Source organism: Anabrus simplex, chromosome 3, assembly GCF_040414725.1.
Source record: "Anabrus simplex isolate iqAnaSimp1 chromosome 3, ASM4041472v1, whole genome shotgun sequence".
Classification (NCBI taxonomy): domain Eukaryota; kingdom Metazoa; phylum Arthropoda; class Insecta; order Orthoptera; family Tettigoniidae; genus Anabrus; species Anabrus simplex.
The window spans coordinates 432,618,917-432,639,147 of record NC_090267.1 but is presented as its reverse complement, the minus strand read 5'-3'; the positions used below and the strand labels follow the sequence as shown (position 1 = coordinate 432,639,147).

General features: G+C 37.1%; 1 protein-coding gene across 1 annotated transcript in view; it reads left to right on the top strand.

Annotated features, from left to right (window-relative positions):
- The window catches only part of LOC136866469 (spliceosome-associated protein CWC27 homolog), a 34,933-nt gene extending 15,467 nt beyond the window's left edge, over positions 1-19,466 (top strand). Inside the window, exons 3-10 of the mRNA XM_067143460.2 lie at positions 1,954-2,154; positions 3,340-3,482; positions 4,125-4,796; positions 7,617-7,742; positions 7,845-8,026; positions 8,361-8,508; positions 15,562-18,537; positions 18,628-19,466. Of these exons, the coding sequence (XP_066999561.2) occupies positions 1,954-2,154; positions 3,340-3,482; positions 4,125-4,796; positions 7,617-7,742; positions 7,845-8,026; positions 8,361-8,508; positions 15,562-15,724 (1,635 nt within the window). The 3' untranslated portion in view covers positions 15,725-18,537; positions 18,628-19,466. The remainder of the gene's footprint in view (positions 1-1,953; positions 2,155-3,339; positions 3,483-4,124; positions 4,797-7,616; positions 7,743-7,844; positions 8,027-8,360; positions 8,509-15,561; positions 18,538-18,627) is intronic.
- The last annotated feature ends 765 nt before the right edge of the window (positions 19,467-20,231 follow it).

Genomic DNA, 20,231 nt, shown 5'->3' with positions numbered 1-20,231 from the left:
ATAAGAACCAGTTACTTTGTAAAGTAAATGGCAAATTATTGAAATACTGAAAATCGCTAACTAAAATAAAAATTATGGGAAGAAATAATTTTCAGAGTTCCATGGTATCACATACAGTTTTGTTTAGTGATGGTAGCCATTTAATATCTCTGTGCTAAAAAAATAACATATATATTTTCTTGTATACTGTGGTATCATTCTGAGCGTACGTGAAGGAAAAATGTCCGTGGTTTTAGAAGTGGCATTCTGTGAAGTAATTGTAGTTTTACATTTTTTTAAATGCTATTTGTTCGGGGCGTCGACCTACTTGCCCCTACTTGCACCATGTGATATGAACTTGCGTGTAATTGGTATGGAGGAAGTGTAGAGTGTTGAATGTGAGGAAAGGAACGTTAAGGACGACACAAACACCCAGTCCCCAGGCCAGGGATATTAATCATTTACAATTAAAAACCCCTGACCCAGCTGGGAATCGAACCCGGGGCCGCCGGGTGACAGGCGGACGCGTTGCCCCCTACACCACAGGGCCGGAGATTACTGATTGAAAAAGTAGGGTGACCAGATGTCCTCTTTTATCCGGACATGGCCTTCTTTTTAGACCATTATCCAGGGTCCGGGTGGAAATATTTTTAAAAACCCGAAATGTCCTCCTTTTTTAGTGAATCTGCTTATTTTGGGGTATTTTGTTTTACTACTTTGTTTTTACAAGTATTCTTTATTACACGTTGGCATTATCGATATCATGTAGATATATAGAAATGTGATTATGGATATACAGTACATACGATTAATCTATGCATACCTCGTAGTTTGATAATAGACACTATTTACCATTCTGCATATTGCATGCTTCTGTCTCAGCAGTACCCTGCCAGAACATTGGGATATAGTAATATGTGATAGCTGACAACGTGACAAGCGATAGTTCATCTGTATTTGAAGGAAGTCTGTTTAAATGGATGACACTGAAAGTTACATTGATTATTGCGATGTTGAAGAATATATTCTGTACTTGGCTTTCAGATTGATGATGTGAAATCCTTTGATCAGTACTGCAATTTCAAACAATTCCTGAATGAGAGTAGTGATGACCCTGAACATAACAAGTTACCTTGTAGTAAGAAATGGGGAAGTTGCTTGTAGTTCAAAGGTATTAAAACTTGCAGAATACTTTTTCCCTATACCAGGACACAATGCAAATGTAGGAAGAGTATTTTCATTGTTCTCAGCACAATGGACTGATAATAGGAACCATTTCAAATTAGAATAGATGAAAATTCTCTTAATGGTTCAATATAACCTTTAAAGGAATGTACATGTGTATCTTCTATATATTAGACACACCAAAACTCATAAAGGCAACTGAATCTTTAGAAAAGTACTTACAAGGTGTGTAAATTATTTCATTGTTCAAATTTTGTAAGAATTTACTCTATAATATGAAAGTGGATAAATTTAATTTATGCCTGTGAAAATTAGAATATACAAGTCTAAATTCAGACTCTCAATGAAGGATTTTTGTGTCCTCTTTTTCTTGGCATTTTCCTCCTTTCTAAATAGTTTTGTCCTCTCTTATTTAAAATTTGTTTGTATCTGGTCACCCTATGGAAAAGTGATTTGAAATTGAATAAAATATTTCTCAGGTAAAATTCAGACCAGTTACTTTTTTATTGTACTTTTTTCCCATCACTTAAAATATCTGTGTAACATTTGTGAAAAATCTCATTGCACCAATAGGATTGTGTTAAACTTGCACTAAATGCAGAAAAGCATTTAATCAAGATGCACTAACGGCATTTATATTGTACTCATGAATCTGCAGAAGAATATATGTTGCTCATGTTGAATACATCCTCTGTAAATGTTTGAAGTATGCAGACAGTCATTATATTCCTTGCTACTTCTAGTTGATCTTAACACAAACGTTTTCAATTTTTGTCTTAATTCTTCTAGGATGAGTTCCATTCAAGATTGCGTTTCAATAGACGGGGTCTTGTGGCCATGGCTAATGCTGGCCAGGATGATAATGCTTCTCAGTTCTTTTTTACATTGGCAGCAACTCCTGAACTTCAGAATAAACACACAATATTTGCAAAGGTTACAAGAGAGACTATTTTCAATGTGTTGAAACTTCAAGAAACTCTTATTGATAAGGTAGGTGGTAACTTTATTACTGTTAAAGAGAGATATAGTACTCAAAATATACTTTCAATGTATTAGGTCAGGTTCAGTGGCCTACATATAGTTTACATCAAAGAGATGTTAAGTACAGAATAAAAATGGTCACCCGAACACCAGCAGGATTCGAGCCCACAACCTTCAGATTTTGCATTGAATGTTTGTACAATCTGAGCTATGGTGGCCTAAGTCATGTTTGTTCTTTTGAAAAGGATCTAAGCTACAGGTCTGGTTCTGCTGGTGTTTAGTTGTCTTTTTTTTTTTCTTTTTTTTTCCCCTACTCTTCTCTTGAATATGTATTGAGTACGGCCTAATGCGCTAAGTCTATTTCGAATACAAAGTGGTCACAAAAATTAAATATTCATTAAGAGAGACACTGACCGAGCGTGTTGGCCATACGGTTAGGGTCGGTCGTGAAACTGTGAGTGTGCATTCGGGAGGTAGTGGGTTCGAATTTCACTGTTGACAGCCCTGAAGATGGTTTTCTATGGTTTCCCATTTTCACACCAGGCAAATGCTGGGGCTGTACCTTAATTAAAGTCACGGCCTGTTCCTTCCCACTCCTAGCTCTTTCCTATCCCATCATTGCCTTAAGACCTATCTGTGTTTGTGCGAAGTAAAGCAAATTGTAAAAAAAGGAAAAAATTGTACAATCTATTCCAATAATGGGATAATAGTGAGACTGCTTCAGCTAAAAATAGGAGGGTAGAATAGGATTACACAAAATTAAGTGACGAGTTTTAGTTAAGCATGATTTTTAATTTCTTAAGAAACATTTCAGGTGTGCCCCGTCCTTATCTTAACCTTGCAAATTGTAACTGATGCACAGTATAAAGACACATCAGCAGAAGTTGCAAATACATGATTATAGAGGTTCTTAGTTCATTCAGAATGTTGCAGATCTTCTTGAAAGGCATAACCTAACTTCCTGCATCCCTAATCTTTTTGGAATAAATTGGAAATTATAAATATAATTTACCTGAAAAGTTCTTCAAATATGACATGTGAATCTCTTTAAATTCTTATATGATTATACTTTGTTTTAACATTCTGAAGTATTTTTAGTCTCATTTGATTCTGAGAAATTACTCAAAATAGTTAATTTAGAGCAATATCTATTCTGATATATTGGAATATAATATGCTTTCATTATTTTTGTAGGATGAAAGACCATTATACCCTCAGAAGATTATAAAAGCAGAGGTTTTACATAATCCTTTTCCAGATATTGTTCCAAGAGTATTAACCAGAGGAGAAGAAAAGAAGGATGATAAGAAGAGAAAAGACAAGAGAAGTGGTGTGAAGTAAGACTTTAATTTCTATATACTGTATAATGTATAGTATTCATTCTAAACTGTTTCTCTTTTTATGTGCTTTCAACAATTCTAGTATTTGATTTAAATGTAGCGTGGTTTTAATTGGGAATAGTTGTCTGTATAACTTCAATGTAGTAGAATTCTTTATTAGTTTTTGTGAAATGTGTTGATGGATGATTTCATTGTATTTGTAAACCTGGTTGGAAATTAATTTTTTTAAGTCTGCTGTTATCCATCCTCATCAAATGACTAAAGAATTTTATTCTCTGATCATGTTTGACATAATTTTGTCTCCTTCCCTCTTGTATAGATCTTCGTTCCTCATATGCTTAATCTCTTCTCGGTTTTTTTCCCCTCCATTTTCAATAGTCCCCAGATTTTTCTCAGAATTTTCCTTTTTCCTTTGCCTATTTCTTCTGTGACACAGAGATTCTCTTTGTTGTTGTGTCTCATTTTAGTTTTATTTGAGAAATTCTCCTTGCCATAGTTATTCTTAGTCACTTGATATGCTAGTTCCAGTTATCTTAATCTTGATTTATTTGCTTTAAGTCTTGCCCATGTAATTGAATTATTTATCATAGATATTCTTCTTCTTTATTTTTGGAAAATTTTCTTTTTTAATGTTTTCAGGAATTTTAAACTTCTGTCATTTGGAGAAGAGGCTGAAGAGGATGAGGAGGCAATTTCAGAAGCCAATAAGAAATATTCTGGTCGAAGTAAATCAACTCACGATCTACTGAATGACCCCAAACTCAGTGCAACACCAGCCATCTTTCCCAGTGAAATTAGTGAAAAGAAACCAGAAAGTGAGGAAAATGAAGAAGAGGGTGAACAAGTTGAAATGAACAAAAGTACTGACTTGTCTTTAACAAAGGATGCAGAAAATGAGCATGAAGATAAAGAAATAGGGGTAGAAAAAACAAGAGAAAATGAAACAAAAGTGAAAAGTAAGAGGGACAGGGATGATGGAGAGCACCATAAGGAAACAGAGAGATCAGTAGATATGAAACCTGAAAATGAGAGCCACAGGCGGCGTGAGGAGAAGCAAAGTACCAAATCAGGAAACCATGATAGTAGTTCAAAACCCAGAAGTGAGGACAAAAGGGATCACCATAATACTGATGATCGCCAGAATGAGGAACACACTGAGGTCGTTGGTCAGAGTCGGGAGAGACGTAGGCTAGATCTTGATAGTAAGGGTAAAAGTAGGAAGAGAACATCATCTAATCGCTCAGAAGAAAGTGAGGATCACCTTAGTGGTGATGAGGGTTCACATCGAAATCCTGCTACTGTCAGCCAAACGTAAGTATATTATTTTTAATTCTGGAAGCTTTCATCTTACTTAACTACAGAGTATACCCACAAGAAAATACACATAGAATTTTCTTTATACACAATACTCAAGAGTCATATTTAAAATTCATAAAACATGGTTAGTTCCTCAATAATAATTAATTAAAGCCTTGACCACATATATTGATAAGCTCCCTCTGTAGATTAGTGGTAGAGGGCCAGCCTCCAGATCCTGAGATCGTTGATTTAAATCCATAGAAATAACCAGGATTTCTGAAGGGCAGAAGAAACTCCATTTGACACTATGTCATACGATGTCAGCATGTAAAAGATCTTTGGCAACACATTCATTGTTTACCTGACAAAATTAATTAAAACTGAGCCATTGATCACCCAGCAGAGACCTGGTCATGACTTTTAACACTTGTTTGTCCCTTTTCAGTACCAGCAGAGGTCTGGTTTGCTCTGCCATCTGGTAGATGCCCTTCCTGGCACCAGACCAGACCATACAATTATGTTTATTATCATACCATATATATTGACATAAATGGAGTTCTGCTTAAGTAAAAAAGAATTGAATAAGCTAAAATAATATTAGATGACTACAGTAAAACCTTGTTAATTCAAAGTCGTTGGGGTACAATAATCGGACTTTGAATTATGTGATTTTGAATTAACCGCCAACTCATAATTCACAAAAGCTAACCCTTGTCGCGTCACAAAATATTCTAAGACTCATTACTGCTTGCAATTAACCTTGATTCACAGTTTAAACTTTTCAAACGAGCATGGGGGAAAAAAAAATCTATTTCCAAAATGTATCCAACAAGGTGTATTTGCATTATTCAAATAATGCACTTGGATAACTCACTGACAAACATAACCTCACACAACAAAAGAAAAAAAGAAGGATGATTCATAGACGAGGAGAAATCTATGCTGGCTCCCCTGTGCAAGTGCTTTATTCATTGGATTAATGTACTGTATGCATTTTAAATGCACGGAAATTACCCAATACCCTTAAAACATCGTGGCTTATCAAACTTTCCTATGACAAGCGGAAGAAGTCTCGCTTCCGTGTGCATTGCAACACAGTACCTACAATGACCCACACCCTTGTACAATTTCCTGGCTGACACTTCTCTCCTTTAAAATCATAAGTCCATTTTGGGTTGGCATCAAAAAAAGCAACGCAGTTTCATCAGCATGACAATATTGTTCAGTGTGTACAAATTGATTATATGAGCCACTCTTTTTCGCCAACCATCGCCATTGTTGGCAGATTCTGCTTCTCCGTGCACTGCCTGCTACGTGATATTGTGGCGTTCTCTAAAAGAATTACGATTTCACTCGAACTTAGCAAATATGAATCCCACTGTAGACAAATCGAAGTGAGTGAAATTGCGGAAAGCTACCCCTGCACGTTCCGGAAGACGCATTCTGTCATGACGCGGTTAAATTTTGAATTTAAATATTCTCTGAAAATACTTTTTTTTTTTAATGTAAAGGCAATTTTGAATTAAAAGTCTGAATTTCGGTAATGGGACCGACATTGTTCTTCGAATTATGAATTATCCATATTTCAAATTAAACAATTTAAGTAACATACAAAACTGTACCTCATGTTTCCGGAAACGAGAACTTCTTCAAATTAAGTGGGATTTTGAATAAACCGATTTCAAAATATCGAGGTTCTACTGTATCTGTTTTAAAACCACTCTGAAGTTTCAAAGTTTGCTTTCATCAGTTGTTCATTACGTGGTGTGCAAGGTATTTGAGGACACATTAGAGGAAGTACAAATAAACAATCCTGTCTGGCAAATAATGAAATGTATTGATCCAAAACTTGGTACACAGACACAATCATGGTTAGACTACAAGTTTATTTGATGTAACCACCTTTAGCTACAGTGACAGCTTTAATGCTGGACAGGAAATGTTGACATGCATGAATCATTTGTTCCTTATTGATGTTGGTCATAACTTGGGTAAAGGCAGCTTCTAAGAAATCAGGCTCTTTTTTGGAATGTTAATTAGTCTGTCATTCAACAATGACCAACGCATATAATCTAGGGGATTTAGGTGGCCACATGTTTGATGTGATGTAGCTATGCAGATTATTTGCCATCCAATCCTTTGTCATCACAGCTAAGTGCTAAGTCCTTTCATTGCTTACACTGTCTATCCTGTGTCTATCCCTAAAACCATCACAGTTGCAGGAAACTTAATGTGCATAACTTGGGATGATCTGGGGTTCTCAGTGATAATATTCAGCACCTTCTGTGCAAACTGTGATGGTGTTCTCATACTGTCCAAATACTGTGCATGCTTCTTTTGTGCTTAGGTACATGCAGACACATCCTTGAGCTTTGAACTCCTTCCAAACTTTATGTACAAATGACCTTGTGACTTTCAAAAACCATTCAGTCTCACAGCTGAATTGCAACAATCACAGTGTGTCATTTAATCTCTTGTGCTAGCTGCTAGACTGACAATGAAGCTCTGACAAGAAGAAAAGTTCATCAATTAATTTGCATATAACTACAGATGTACCTGACTTTAAATACTGTATGCACCCTATATGATATACCTACGTTATCTTGATGAGTTCCTTTCACACAGCAAATTTTCTTCGTGTTGAGATCTGCACTGCATGCTTTATTAAAATCAGATTGGCCTAGAATGACTTCAGATTATGACAGAAATTCCCTTTTTTGTAAATATATCCGTTGATTACTTTTCAAGGCACTTAACATGAAGATAGTAGAGATGTATTGGTTTATTGAATGGTATCTTCACTATCATTTGCAAATTGTTTGTCTTAATCAGGAGTATGGAGAATTTGAGAAAAAAACTGAAAGGAGATAAACATTCTGCAAAATCAAAGAATTCAACCAAAAGCAGTAATAAGGAAGAGATAGTACACGAGGAGAAAAATGAGGATCTGGAGAAAACGTAAGTAAATGAGTAAATTTTTGTTCTCTCTTTGTGAATATATATTCATGAAGGAATTTTTGCATATGAGTTGACCTAATTGTATTTTTAATATCTCAACAGTAATATTCGCAAGGAAATTAAAGCACTGAAACGAGAATTACATGCTTCAAAACAAAAGCAAATCAAAGAAAGTGAAGAAGAAAAGAATGAAAAAGAAGGTGCTGCTGAAAGTAAACCAATTAATGAATACATACAATATCACCAGAAGTACAAAACACTTAAAAATCAATTGCCTAGCAGAGGTAAGAACTGCAGGTTTTAGGTTCTCATTAAGTTGTTTTACTTATTCATGCAGTACACAGGGAATTGAAACCAACTGTAACTTATGTCAGTAGATTCCATCATAGGATTCGAAGTTCTATATGAAGTGAAATGTTTATCTAATTATTAATTACTGACAGACATTTACTGCACTTCATGTGTGAAGAAAAATCAAACTCTGTTTACTTAACATGTTAAAATGTTCAGAATTTTCTGCATTTAGCTGGCAAAAGAGGTTTAATTAGAAGTGTTTATCTTGTTCCTGTGTAAATATTTTGAATTACCCTGAAAGATGACAAGGTGTTTGTATTTCAGGTTCTGCTAGAGAGGAATTCACCATGGCACTCCTATCCAAGTTTCAAATGAGGTTAGCTTATGCCAAAGATAAGGTTATGGAGCGGAATGAAACAGAGGAACAGTCAGAAGACAAGGACCCAAGTGGGGAGGATGATGGTGATGACTGGTAGGTAGGAACGTGTAACAGAGAATTTTCCAGGGCAGTTTTTCTGGGATTTGATATGTACTAACACTAACAACACAAAGCAAATTGACCACTCGGTTTGGAACACGTACCTCTGAGCTTGCATTCAGAAAATGGTGGGTTCGAATCCTGCCATGGGCAGCCCTGGAGATAGTTTTCTGTGGTTTCCCATTTCACACAGGCAAATACTGGAGCTGTATCTTAATCAGAGCCAAGGATTCTACCTTGCCAATCTTAGCCCTCTCTCACTCACTCACTCACTCACTCCGTAGGCTAGATCTACTAGTGCTCTGTTATCCTGCATCCTCATTACATGTCCAGCTCAGTGCAGTCTGTTGGATTCTATCACACCCATTATAGTGTCTTGTTGAGAGAGATTAGATCTTTTCTGCCATTTTGGGAGATAGGATCAAACCATGGGTCAAATATTTTTCTATAAACTTTATTCTCAAAGACTTGCTAGTGCTGCTGCTCTTTCTTGGTTATACTCCATGTTTCAGAACCATACAGAAGTACTGGTTGAATGATTGTATTGTAGATACAGTTGAACCTGCTTTATACGTAACTCTGTTCTACGTAATTCGTATTTGTATGTAATTTCCTTTAGGTCCCGGCAAAATGTAATTTAAAAGCATGTTAATTAAACCTTATTTATATGTAATCCGTTTATACGTAATTCGCTGTTATACGTATTAAGTGCCAATGAAATATAACTGAGTTTTGCGTAATTGTAATGAGAATGTGCTTTTAAAAAAGAAACTACTGTATTTACGAAGTTTCGTCTTTGTTGGCATAGGCGGAAGTAGAGCGATTGGGTTTCGGTGCTGAAACAGAACACAGAATTTCGCCGAGTGACATTGTTGACCCTTACTTACTGGTGGCTTAACAAAGGCGAGTCCCCTTCGCTCCTCCTCTACCTTCGTCATTTTTGACACGCCGCCAAAAATTAAGATACATTATAAGCAAAGTGGGTGGTTTTGGTGCGGAAACAAAAGAAAATACAGTAAATTTGTTTGAATATGAGAATTTCTTTCATGGGAACAACGGAGAAGTAAAATGTTCACAATGCTGGTATCTGGTGTTTACTGTTGGAACAGTAGATGTGTCGTTCAGTTGCTTCTGATTAGCCATGGAGAACAGAAAAAGGAAAAGTTATACGAGAAGTGGACGCTAATCCACACAAAACAAAAAGTCATCAGTAAAGGAAACGCTATTTTGGACAAGTTCTTAAAACTAGGTTCAAAATCAGCAAAGCGCAGCCGTCAGCAAGATGGAAGGTACGTATATTTGGAGAAAGTACTTTTCACATGGTTCCAGCAAAAGCAGGCTGCAGCTCTACCAATTAGTGGAGACATGCTGAAGGCAAAGGTGATAGATTTAGCTAAAATGATTATCACTGCTGCTTTTAAGGCTTCATCAGGATGGTTGCAAGGATTTAAAAATCATCATGGAATCACAGGGAGAACAATTTGCGGTGATTTAAAAAGCTGTGGACGACGTCAAATGCAACACTGGAAAGAAGAGGTTCTGCCGGGTATCGTAAACGATTATCAGCCTCCAAACATCTACAGTTGTGATGAGACCGGCCTATTCTCAATGTCCTTCTAATAAAACATTAACTGAAAAAGGCGACTCGTGCCATGGAGGGAAGAAAAGTAAAATTTGTGTAACAGTACTTCTCGCCACCAATAAAGATGGATCTGACAAACTTCCTCCGAGGTGTTTTAAGGGTGCGAAAACAAAATCTAAGGAATATGAATCCAATGGAACAGTGGTTGAAAACACTGGACATTAAAATGAAAAAGAAACTCAAGAAGATCCTTCTTCTTATGGATCGTTGTGCAGCACATCCACCTCAAATCGTTCTGGAGAATGTCCGAATGGAATTTTCCCTCCTAACCGTACCAGTGTTCTACAACAACTTGATTTGGGCATCATTGTCTGGCTCCATGGCTAAATGGTTAGCGTGCTCGCCTTTGGTCACAGGGGTCGCGGGTTCGATTCCCGCCAGGGTCGGGAATTTTAATCATAATTGGTTAATTTCGTCGGCACAGGGGCTGGTTGTATGTGTCGTCTCCATCACCATTTCATCCTCGTCACGACACGCAGGTCGCCTACAGGAGTCAAATCGAAAGACCTGCATCTGGCAAGCCGAACATGTCCTTGGACACTCCCGGCACAAAAAGCCATACGCCATTTCATTTCATTTGGGCATCACTGCAAATTTCAAAGTGCATTATAGAAAAATGTTGGTTCAACATTTAATAATACTGAGTAATGCAGGGAATGAACCTCTCTCCATTAACTTGCTACAAGCCATGAACTTTATTTCGGCTGCCTGGAAGCAGGTGTCATCCTCCACAATCAGCAACTGCTTCCGCAAAGCTGGTGTCTTACTAGAAGAGGCTGCCTCTAATGATGATTATGGGGACGAAGGTTTGTCTGGCAATGAGCTAACGCTACCAGAGGCTGTAGAATTTGATACTTTTGTGCATTTCGATCACAATCTGGCTGTATGTGGAGAACTACCGGATGAAGAGATTATTGTTGATGTATGCCAACAACGCGGCGGTGATGGACCAGCTACAAGCGATAGTGACATTGGAGATGGAGATAACGACTTGAATCTTGACACCTGAACTGAGTGAAGTATTAAGTGTAATCGAAGTGTGTAGGCGTTACATCAGTGCGAAAAATTGTAGTGAAAATGCTTTGAATTCATGACTAAGTCTTTTAAAGGAGGTTTATACTCTTAATGCAAGAAAAGTGAAACAAGCCAAACTATCTGATTTCTTTAAGGCTGGGCCAAGTTCAAAATAATATTTTCTGTCTTAATGTATTTATTATTTGCAAGGATTTACACATGTAGGTCTATTCCATCGTTTTTTTTTTTTTTTTGGGTAAATATGTGATGTATTGCATAAGTCTGATTTCTAAGTAATTCTGAGTTACAATAGTTTATTCTCTTCCCCTTGATATACGTATAAGTCAGGTTCAACTGTAATCATTTTTTGCATTCCTTGTTGAAAACTTGGAGCCTAATATAGGGCTCATAGAGTAAAATGCCTTATTTGCATTCTTAATTCTAGCTTGGTGTTCCTGTTGCCTTTGGTTTTGCTCATCGATTAATACACCAAGGAATTGAAAACCCTCTATTAAATATATATTTCCTAATCTTCAAAGGCAATCTGTTAACCTCCTCATGATTCAGTCTCTGTACAACCCTGTAATGTGTCTTTTTATCATTCACCCATAAGCCAATTTTTGCTGCCATTTCCTCTAGTTCCACAAATAACTACCTAATTTCTAATTCATTGCGGCCAATAAGAACAATATCATCCGCATATGCAAGGACTTTATGTTGTCTCCCCACTATGATGCCAGCAGGTACAAGAGCTAATTTTCTGATAATCTTCTCTATTGCAATGTTGAATAGAAGAGGAGATAGTGCATCCTCTTGTCTCAGTCCAGTTTTATTCTGGAAGGAACTTTATTTTCTATCCTTGAGCAAAACACAGTTAATATTCATATACAATTTGCACATGTTAATTAATTTTATGGGAAAGCCAAACTCCATCATGATGTTCCACAGCCCTTCTCTACGGATTGAATCATATGCCTTGAAGAAATCTGTAAAGAGGTAAGGAACCGACTCCTTGTGTTCCCACACCTTATCATTAATAGTCTTAATTGCAAATATCTTGCCTGTAGTGGATCTGTTACTACAAAAACTATTCTGATAGTCCCCAAGAACATTTTCAGCAGATGGTTTTAAACACTGTTTTAAGCCCTTTAGAATGTTGGTACAATGTTAAACCACTAGCAAAAAAAATGCTGTCAATAGGCATAGACATTGTTATTTTCATTACATATTATCACCTTAAATTGAAATTTAATATTAGAGTTCAATCCTCACCACCAGCAGACCTGATTATATGGTTCCATGTTTTCCCATTTTCACACTAGGCAAATACTGAGATTGAGTCTTATTTAAGGTGCCATGGTTGCTATTTGCCCTGGCAGCCCTGTCCTATCAGAAAATCTTTTATATGTCAGTGAGACAATACTCTTGACTTCAGATACATTTTTAATTCCACAGTGACCAAATGAAGGCAATGGCCTTTATATCCTATATGGAGGTGACTTTGCTTTTTTTTTTAATTTTATAAGTTTTATATATATATGAGTAAAATGTGTAGGTTATTATTAGAATATATAGCAAAGGAAAAATAAAAAGAAATAGACAATCCATACCATCTATCGATGGCTGTACATAGTCATGAAGATTTCTGACTCCTGATGCCTTTTAACTCAATAATGTTGATATGCACAAGTTGTTCCATCTAGAGGTTGCAAGTTGATGGCAGTTTGTATCAATTTATAAAGTAGGTAGGCCTAGCAACTTTGTGGATTATTACATACCAAACAAGAAATGTAGCATGGATTATATACCTGACTGATGAGGATTAAGCATATCTCTGTCGGACATCCTCGAACTTGCTAGTATATAAGAAGAATAGAACCGAGCGAGTTGGCCATTCGGTTAGGGGTGCGCAGCTGTTAGCTTGCGTCCAGGAGATAGTGGGCTCGAGCCCAGCTGTCGACAGCCCTGAAGATGGTTTTCCGTGATTTCCCACTTTCACATCAGGCCACTTAGTTAAGGCCACTGCCACATCCTTCCCACTCCTAGCTCTTTCCTATCCCATCATATCCATAAGACCTATCTGTGTCAGTGCAACGTAAAGCAAAATTGTCCACGAACCTCCTACGCTGGCATAGCAGGGGGAGAGGTGATACTCCCACGTGGCGCGTCCCAGGTGGCGGATAGGGGAATCCTAACTGGCTTGCCGGCGGACTGGAGGAAAATAAAATACCTCCTGCGGACCAAACACACAACCTCCTGGGGGTGGGGGACGCAGACGAAGAATACACCCACAGTATCCCCTGCCTGTCGTAAGAGGCAACTAAAAGGGGCAGCCAAGGGATGATTATATTAGAACCATGAAACTCCTAGTGATTAGTACCACCACGCGGGGAACACCATGGGTCGCTTCTCCTTGCACATAATACCACTGTTAGGTACCAAATAGGTTTGTGATTAGTAGCGAACGAGAGCGCGACGGCTTTTACAGTACCTGTGATTAGTAGCACTATATGAGTGACACCATGGGATGACGGAACCCATGGTTCTGGCTTGCCTATGATTAGTACCCACTATATGAGGAACACCGCGGGATAGTACGAGTCCCTGTTGTTAGTACACTTACGTGATGAACACCATAGGTTTGTGTTGCCTGTCAATGGCGCCGCAATGTGCGAAACACAGTAGGTCTGTAATACATGTGCGAATTTCATTACCTGTGAGTAGCACCATAATGTGTGGAATACCGCTTGTCTACACTACTCTCTATTACTACCGCAACATGACAAATACCATGGTTCTACTTTTCTAGCAATAAGTACCCTTGTGAGGGGCCACTGACTTGGATTTTGGACTCCTTTCGACTACAAGCATCATCGATTCAGTATCGTGCTATAGAAGCAGTCCCTCGGTCAGTAATACTATTGTTTTATGCCAGCTTCTGTGCATGTGAGGCACTGTGGGTCGGTTCCACTGATCATTTTAAATTCATATCCATCCATTCCTTCTTCGTCCTCACGTTTTGAATTGTGGTCAATGGAGGATTTTGGGTTTTTAATTTGTTAATTCATTTTGTCTCATTTCGTACCATTAGGGGTGATGACCTAGATGTTAGGCCCCTTTAAAACAAGCATCAATCATCACCAAGCAAAATTGTAAAAAAAATATATAGAAGGGAGGAAATTGGAAACGGAACTTTATGGTTTGTGCCCTTCTACTGTAGTTGGACCTTTCCTGTGTCTTCTAGTCAATAATAAATTTACCTTGAAAGATGCAACCATTGATGATAAGCATCATTGGTAGCCATGATCATTAATCCATCAAGTCTGTGTAGATTGGCTCCATTGTAGCCAGTTTGAGTCCTGCTGGTGAAAAAAACTTTCACCATCAGACTTTTGGCCATCTGTGTAAGAGAGGTAGTGATATATAATTTCTAATCACAAGATGGTGTGCCAAAACCCTGGCTTCAATCTCAAACTTATCCACAGTGTTCATATGGTGTGAGAGCATATGACAGTGTTGATGGTGATTCGTCTGTTGGATGGCGGCATTAAGCCTTGAGCAGACTGCTCAGTATAATTCAGCAGGAGTAGGCTATTTGTTGACACCAGGTTTCATCCTCTCCCTATCTCATTATCATCACTCACATGCACACATTTACTTGAAAGATCTGCACCAGGTTTTCCCCCAGGCCACACAACACCACCATCACAGGACTTCCTAACAAACTTGACAAGTTGAAAGGTGAATGTGATATCTACCAACTCATCAAAAAAATGTTTTTAAAAATTGCAGAATAGAAACATCTAACATTTCTACAGCATCACTGTTAAAATAAGCAATTGGTAGTCAGTTGAAAGAAAGCAAGAGAATATTAGTGAAGCTACTTCAAAAAGATTTTAATTAAGGAAATCCCTCACCCCCCATTTTTCTTGCTGATTACTCTTCTTGTCTTTCTTAGGACTAGTATTTTTGATTGTTACAGCTTGTCAGTTGAATTTTATGTTAAGCTGAAAATTATCCGTGAAAAGTGGTTATAATGGAATGTGGAAGACCATTTACTATTTACTGTTAGAACCTCTGTGATGATCACTTGTACAGTTTTGATTGGATTGAGACCATAATGGCATAAGAAGTGTCATTCTTAATATTATGATATTATGTAATTAAGGTTAATGCACTATATTGGGTGTATAAGTTTTCCTTGACAGTGGTACTTAAGAATTACATTTCTGTTTGACCAAAAAACCCTTGTCCATTTTTTTTTCACAAACACAAGAAATTCTATTCTGTTGCAAAATTCCAAATTTAAATCAACTGTAAAATATTGCTGTATGTACTGTAACTTAAATATTTTGATTATTTTGTAATACTGTTTTCACCTATATTTTCAGGCTGACACATAAACTGCAGTTTGAAAGCCATACTCCAAACCCAGCAAAAGATGCAAGTACAAAGACTGATGATTGGTTTGAAATTTATGATCCAAGAAATCCGATAAATAAGAGAAGAAGGGAAGCAAGCAAAGAGAGTATGCGGCAGAAAGAAAGACATTAAATTTTTGTACAAAAAATGAATGGAAAAAGTTATTTAAATACATGTAAAATGTATATGACACTGGGTGTATAAAATACCCCATATTGGAAGTAACCTCTGTTGATGTTTTCCTTGCTTTCAGTATTCTTTTCACATACCTTTGATATACAGTACACACCAAACCAGACAGCCGTAGTGCATAAGCTTTGTCTCTCCAGTTCTTAGATTGACAACTGATAACTGCAGGAAAGTTTTTGACACTCATGAAAGAATAAAATACATTCTGACCAAATTATTCTGTAAGTTTGAAGTGTTTTATACATTTATGTCTATGTATTTTGCAGAGGCGTATCCCAGGTGATGTCCAGTGAGAGTGTTACAATCATTAACAATTTTGGCTGGCAGTTTATGGAATATTTTTGTAAGATATTACTTGATTACTATGTTCCCATGCTGACATATGCATTCGGGACATGTACCCTCTCCGAACAAGATTGCATCAGAATTCAAACTTCTGAAATGAAGTTCAAATATACCTTGCTTCAGAGGACAAAGAAGAGAAAATGAAGAATGAAGTGAATTAAGCTGATGTTGGTGTTGAATATGCAGTAAGTGTGGCTCAGATTATTCAGAGGTTACACCTGAGTTTGTTTGGATATGTTGAAAGGATGGAGGAGAGTAGGAAAGCAAAAAAAAGTCTTTGAGGAAACATTAAAAAGAAGGAGGTATTTTGGAAGACCTGAGTTGAATGGATCAAATAAGGAGGTATCTGGAGGAAAGAGATCCATGAACAGAATATAATCTTGGACTGAAGGAGGTGGCGAAGGCTCGTTCTGAATACCGGGCAACTGGAGCTGAAGAATGATGATTATTTATTACTTACTTTATGGTATAAATTAACACCTTGGGTGCCACCTGCCACCATATGATCTTGCGCTGGTCTTCAGTTCTTGAGGTCTGTGTTGGCGTGACACCATATGGTGGTATATCAGAGTTTTGGTCGATGCACTGCGGAAGGTCAGCTGTGACATTTATGCGCGTTACATTGGTATTACATGAAGAGCGAAGTATGTGGTCCATTCCAGCTATGCATTTCTACTGTATCTCACCATATATGGTGCCACAGTATTCTTCCAAAATCACTGACAGGCCAGCGGTCATTCTCACTAGTGTAAGCACGCCAAACATTGTTCATTCCTCATTTACACGAGAATTAGTATTCTGTTTGTATAGGTGTGCAGAACTATAAAGAAATGAAAGATATAGGTAATATTCTTGGTGGAAATGATAAGCTACTTGCAAAGAAGAGAATTAGTGATGTAGATATTCTTGAATTACTAGTGGATTGTGATGAAGAGGAAGATTTAAGTGTTGATGACAGTGAATATTATGCCACTGATGATTACTCCAGTGAGAGCATGATCCAGTGATGCAGATGACAATGGCAATACTGAAAGTGGTATTATAGGTGGGGATAATGCTGGTGCAAATGATGTAGACAATAATGACTGGGGTCCTTGTATAGGGGCACGAAGATATTCCGTTTACAAGCCGGGAGCTTATAAATCTTCAAATTGATGCTTTTACAGCCACACCATATGAATTTTACTGATTGTTCCTAACGGATGAAGTTTTAGATTTGATGGTACTACAAACTAATCTGAATTCAACTCATACACTAGTGTCTATGCAGATTAAGCAATCTAGCCATTTGAAGGAGTGGTCTGATATTACAAAGGAAGAAATGAAAGTAGTTATAGGGTTGAGATTGTAGATGGGTCTCTACGAATGCCTTGATTATCAAATTACTGGAGCCAGTTTTCTGTATATGCAAATAGTGTAGCTGCTAAGGCAATGCGAAGAAAAGTGTTTTCAGTTACTACAATACTTAGATTCTGGCATTTTTTCCCTAACGATACTCTTGCTGCAAAATTGCACAAGATTTAACCACTGTTAGATACCATGCGTAAGAACTTCATGAGAGTCAAAACTCCAGGTGAAAACCTCGTAGTTGATGAATAAATGATTCCCTGGATGGGTCGCTTATCATTCTGGCAATTCATGCCCGGTAAGGTCTTGTAAGGAGGATGATTTTGAAGGCCCATAGGTACAGTGTTAAAAAAGTTGTTGTTCTGTGACAACACAGACCACACCTACAAAACACAAGTATACGCTGGTAAAGGTACATTCAATGATCGGAATCCACTGAGCATGGCTATTCAAGTTGCAATGGAACTTAGTGACCCATATCTGGACAGTGGTCGCCTTCTCTGCACCAACAATTACTACTCGTCAATTGATTTAACTGAGGTGTTACTGGACCATAAGCCACATTTTATTGGCATGGTTAGGAAAAATCGAAAAGGTTTACAAGAAATGCAAAGCTTAAGAAGGGAGAAGACATTGCAATGGAAATGGATTAACTGTGATGAAGTGGAGAGATCAGGAGGACGTGCTGATTATATCAACCAAGTATTCTAATAAAGTATTTGGGCAAAAAGAACAGAAAACATTAAGATGTGGTGAAACCGGAAATGGTAATAACATACAATAAAATGAAAGAGGGAATAGATATTGCAGACACACTTTCTTCATATCATCCTGCAATAAAAAATTCATCAGATGGTACCATAAAGTTGCAGATGATGTTCTTTTTTGTATACTGCCGTTGTAAATGCACGGCTTCTGTACAATAAGATTTGGACTCATTGTCATTGAAAAATGTCTCTTGCTAAGTTTCGAAAAAACATGATCAGCACACTGCTTCTAACGATCCTGGTAAACCTACTCCAAAACAAGGGAACCCAACAAGACCGAAGGAAGAAAAGTACCAGGTAAGGGTTTTCAAGTGCAACATTACTGTACTTTTGAAGGATGTTACTACTCAATATCAAATTATTTATTTCTTCCTTTCAATATTGCAGGAAAGCTTGAGGCCGATGCCAAAGCTGCTATCAACAACTAAGCATTCCAATGAAGAAAGGCTGCTGTTTCAGCTGCAAAAAAAAGTGTCACCTGTGTGCACAGTCTGTCTTGACACACCTTCCCTTTGTCTGAAGTGCTTTGAATCCTTTCACAAAAAAAAAAGAGTAACTGAAGGTTGAAAGGCTACTGGTTGTGCTGCAATGAGGGTATCACTGCCTGTCAATCCTGCTGAGACTCACATTTTCATTGTTCTGATGTATGCAAAAAATGTTCACAACAGTATATAATATATTCTAGGGAAGAGTTAATATTTATTATTCTGCTTTATTGCATTTTACTGTTTAGAAATTCCGACACTGCTTCACAGTGTTTGGCTATAAAATATATTGAAGACTCATTTTAAATTTTCTCATGAATATTTCAAAAACCTGAGAGGCTGAGTGAAAGAATTGATTAATATGAATAATTTGAAAAATTCTTTGTATTTTAAAAGGTTCAGTCAATCAGTCATCAACGATCTGTATTTAGGGGTATTGCCCAGTTGGCAGATTCCCTGTCAGTTGTTTGCTTAGCCTTTTCTTATATGTTTTCAAAGAACTTTGAAATTTATCAAACATTTCCCATGATAAATTATTCCAACCCCTTATTCCTTGTCCTATAAATTAATTTTTGCCCCAATTTGTCCTCTTGAATTCCAACTTTATCTTCACACTGTGATCTTTCCTACTGTTAAAAGCTCCGCTCAAGCTCATTTGTCTCCTGATGTCATTCCACATACTGCTTAGTTGAACTGCTTGTCTCCTTACTCCCAAGTCTTCCCAGTCCAAAGTTTGTAACTTTTTCGTAGCACTACTCTTTTGTTGGACCTTTTCCAGTTCTCGTATCAAGTAATGCTGGTATAGGTCCCATACACTGTAATTCATATTCGTATGTCAATAATATTTCCATTTGTGTATAAAATTATAGTTACATATCTTCAATATCATCTTCACTCTGAGTATCTTCACTAGCATTGCCTTCCGAACCACTATCGTCACATAAAATATATAAATAAAATTTCATAAGAGCTCCGATTTTAGTATTGTTATTACTATTGTTATTGAACAAGTATTATTTTTATATCATTTTCATTATTGTTGTTTTGTAATTGAATGCCCATTTTACATAATCAAAATTGTGTTAATGTAATAGTGTTTCAGAAAACTGTACTTACTTAGTAGACCATCAGATTGTTTAAATTCACAAAACATGATATAACTTAATACAGGGTTATTCACCTAAGACGTTACACAGAAATAATGTCTAAACCATTAAAGGCATCAGTATTCTGTTTTCATATCCGTAAATGATACCCTGGGGCTTGTAAAATAATGTGCTATGTATTCTCATGGGATGATTAATAACAGAGAGATTGATACTAACTCCATATTTTTAAATGGAACGGCACAAGTTCATACAGCTGGCCTAAGAGTACAACTGCATAGAAATTCAAATATGTAAGTATTTTCAAAAATCGAACAGTTACTTTTTGAGATATCAATAAGAAAAGCATGCGCGGTTTTGCATGCCACAGACAGCCAGTCAGGCAAGAACATATTGACAT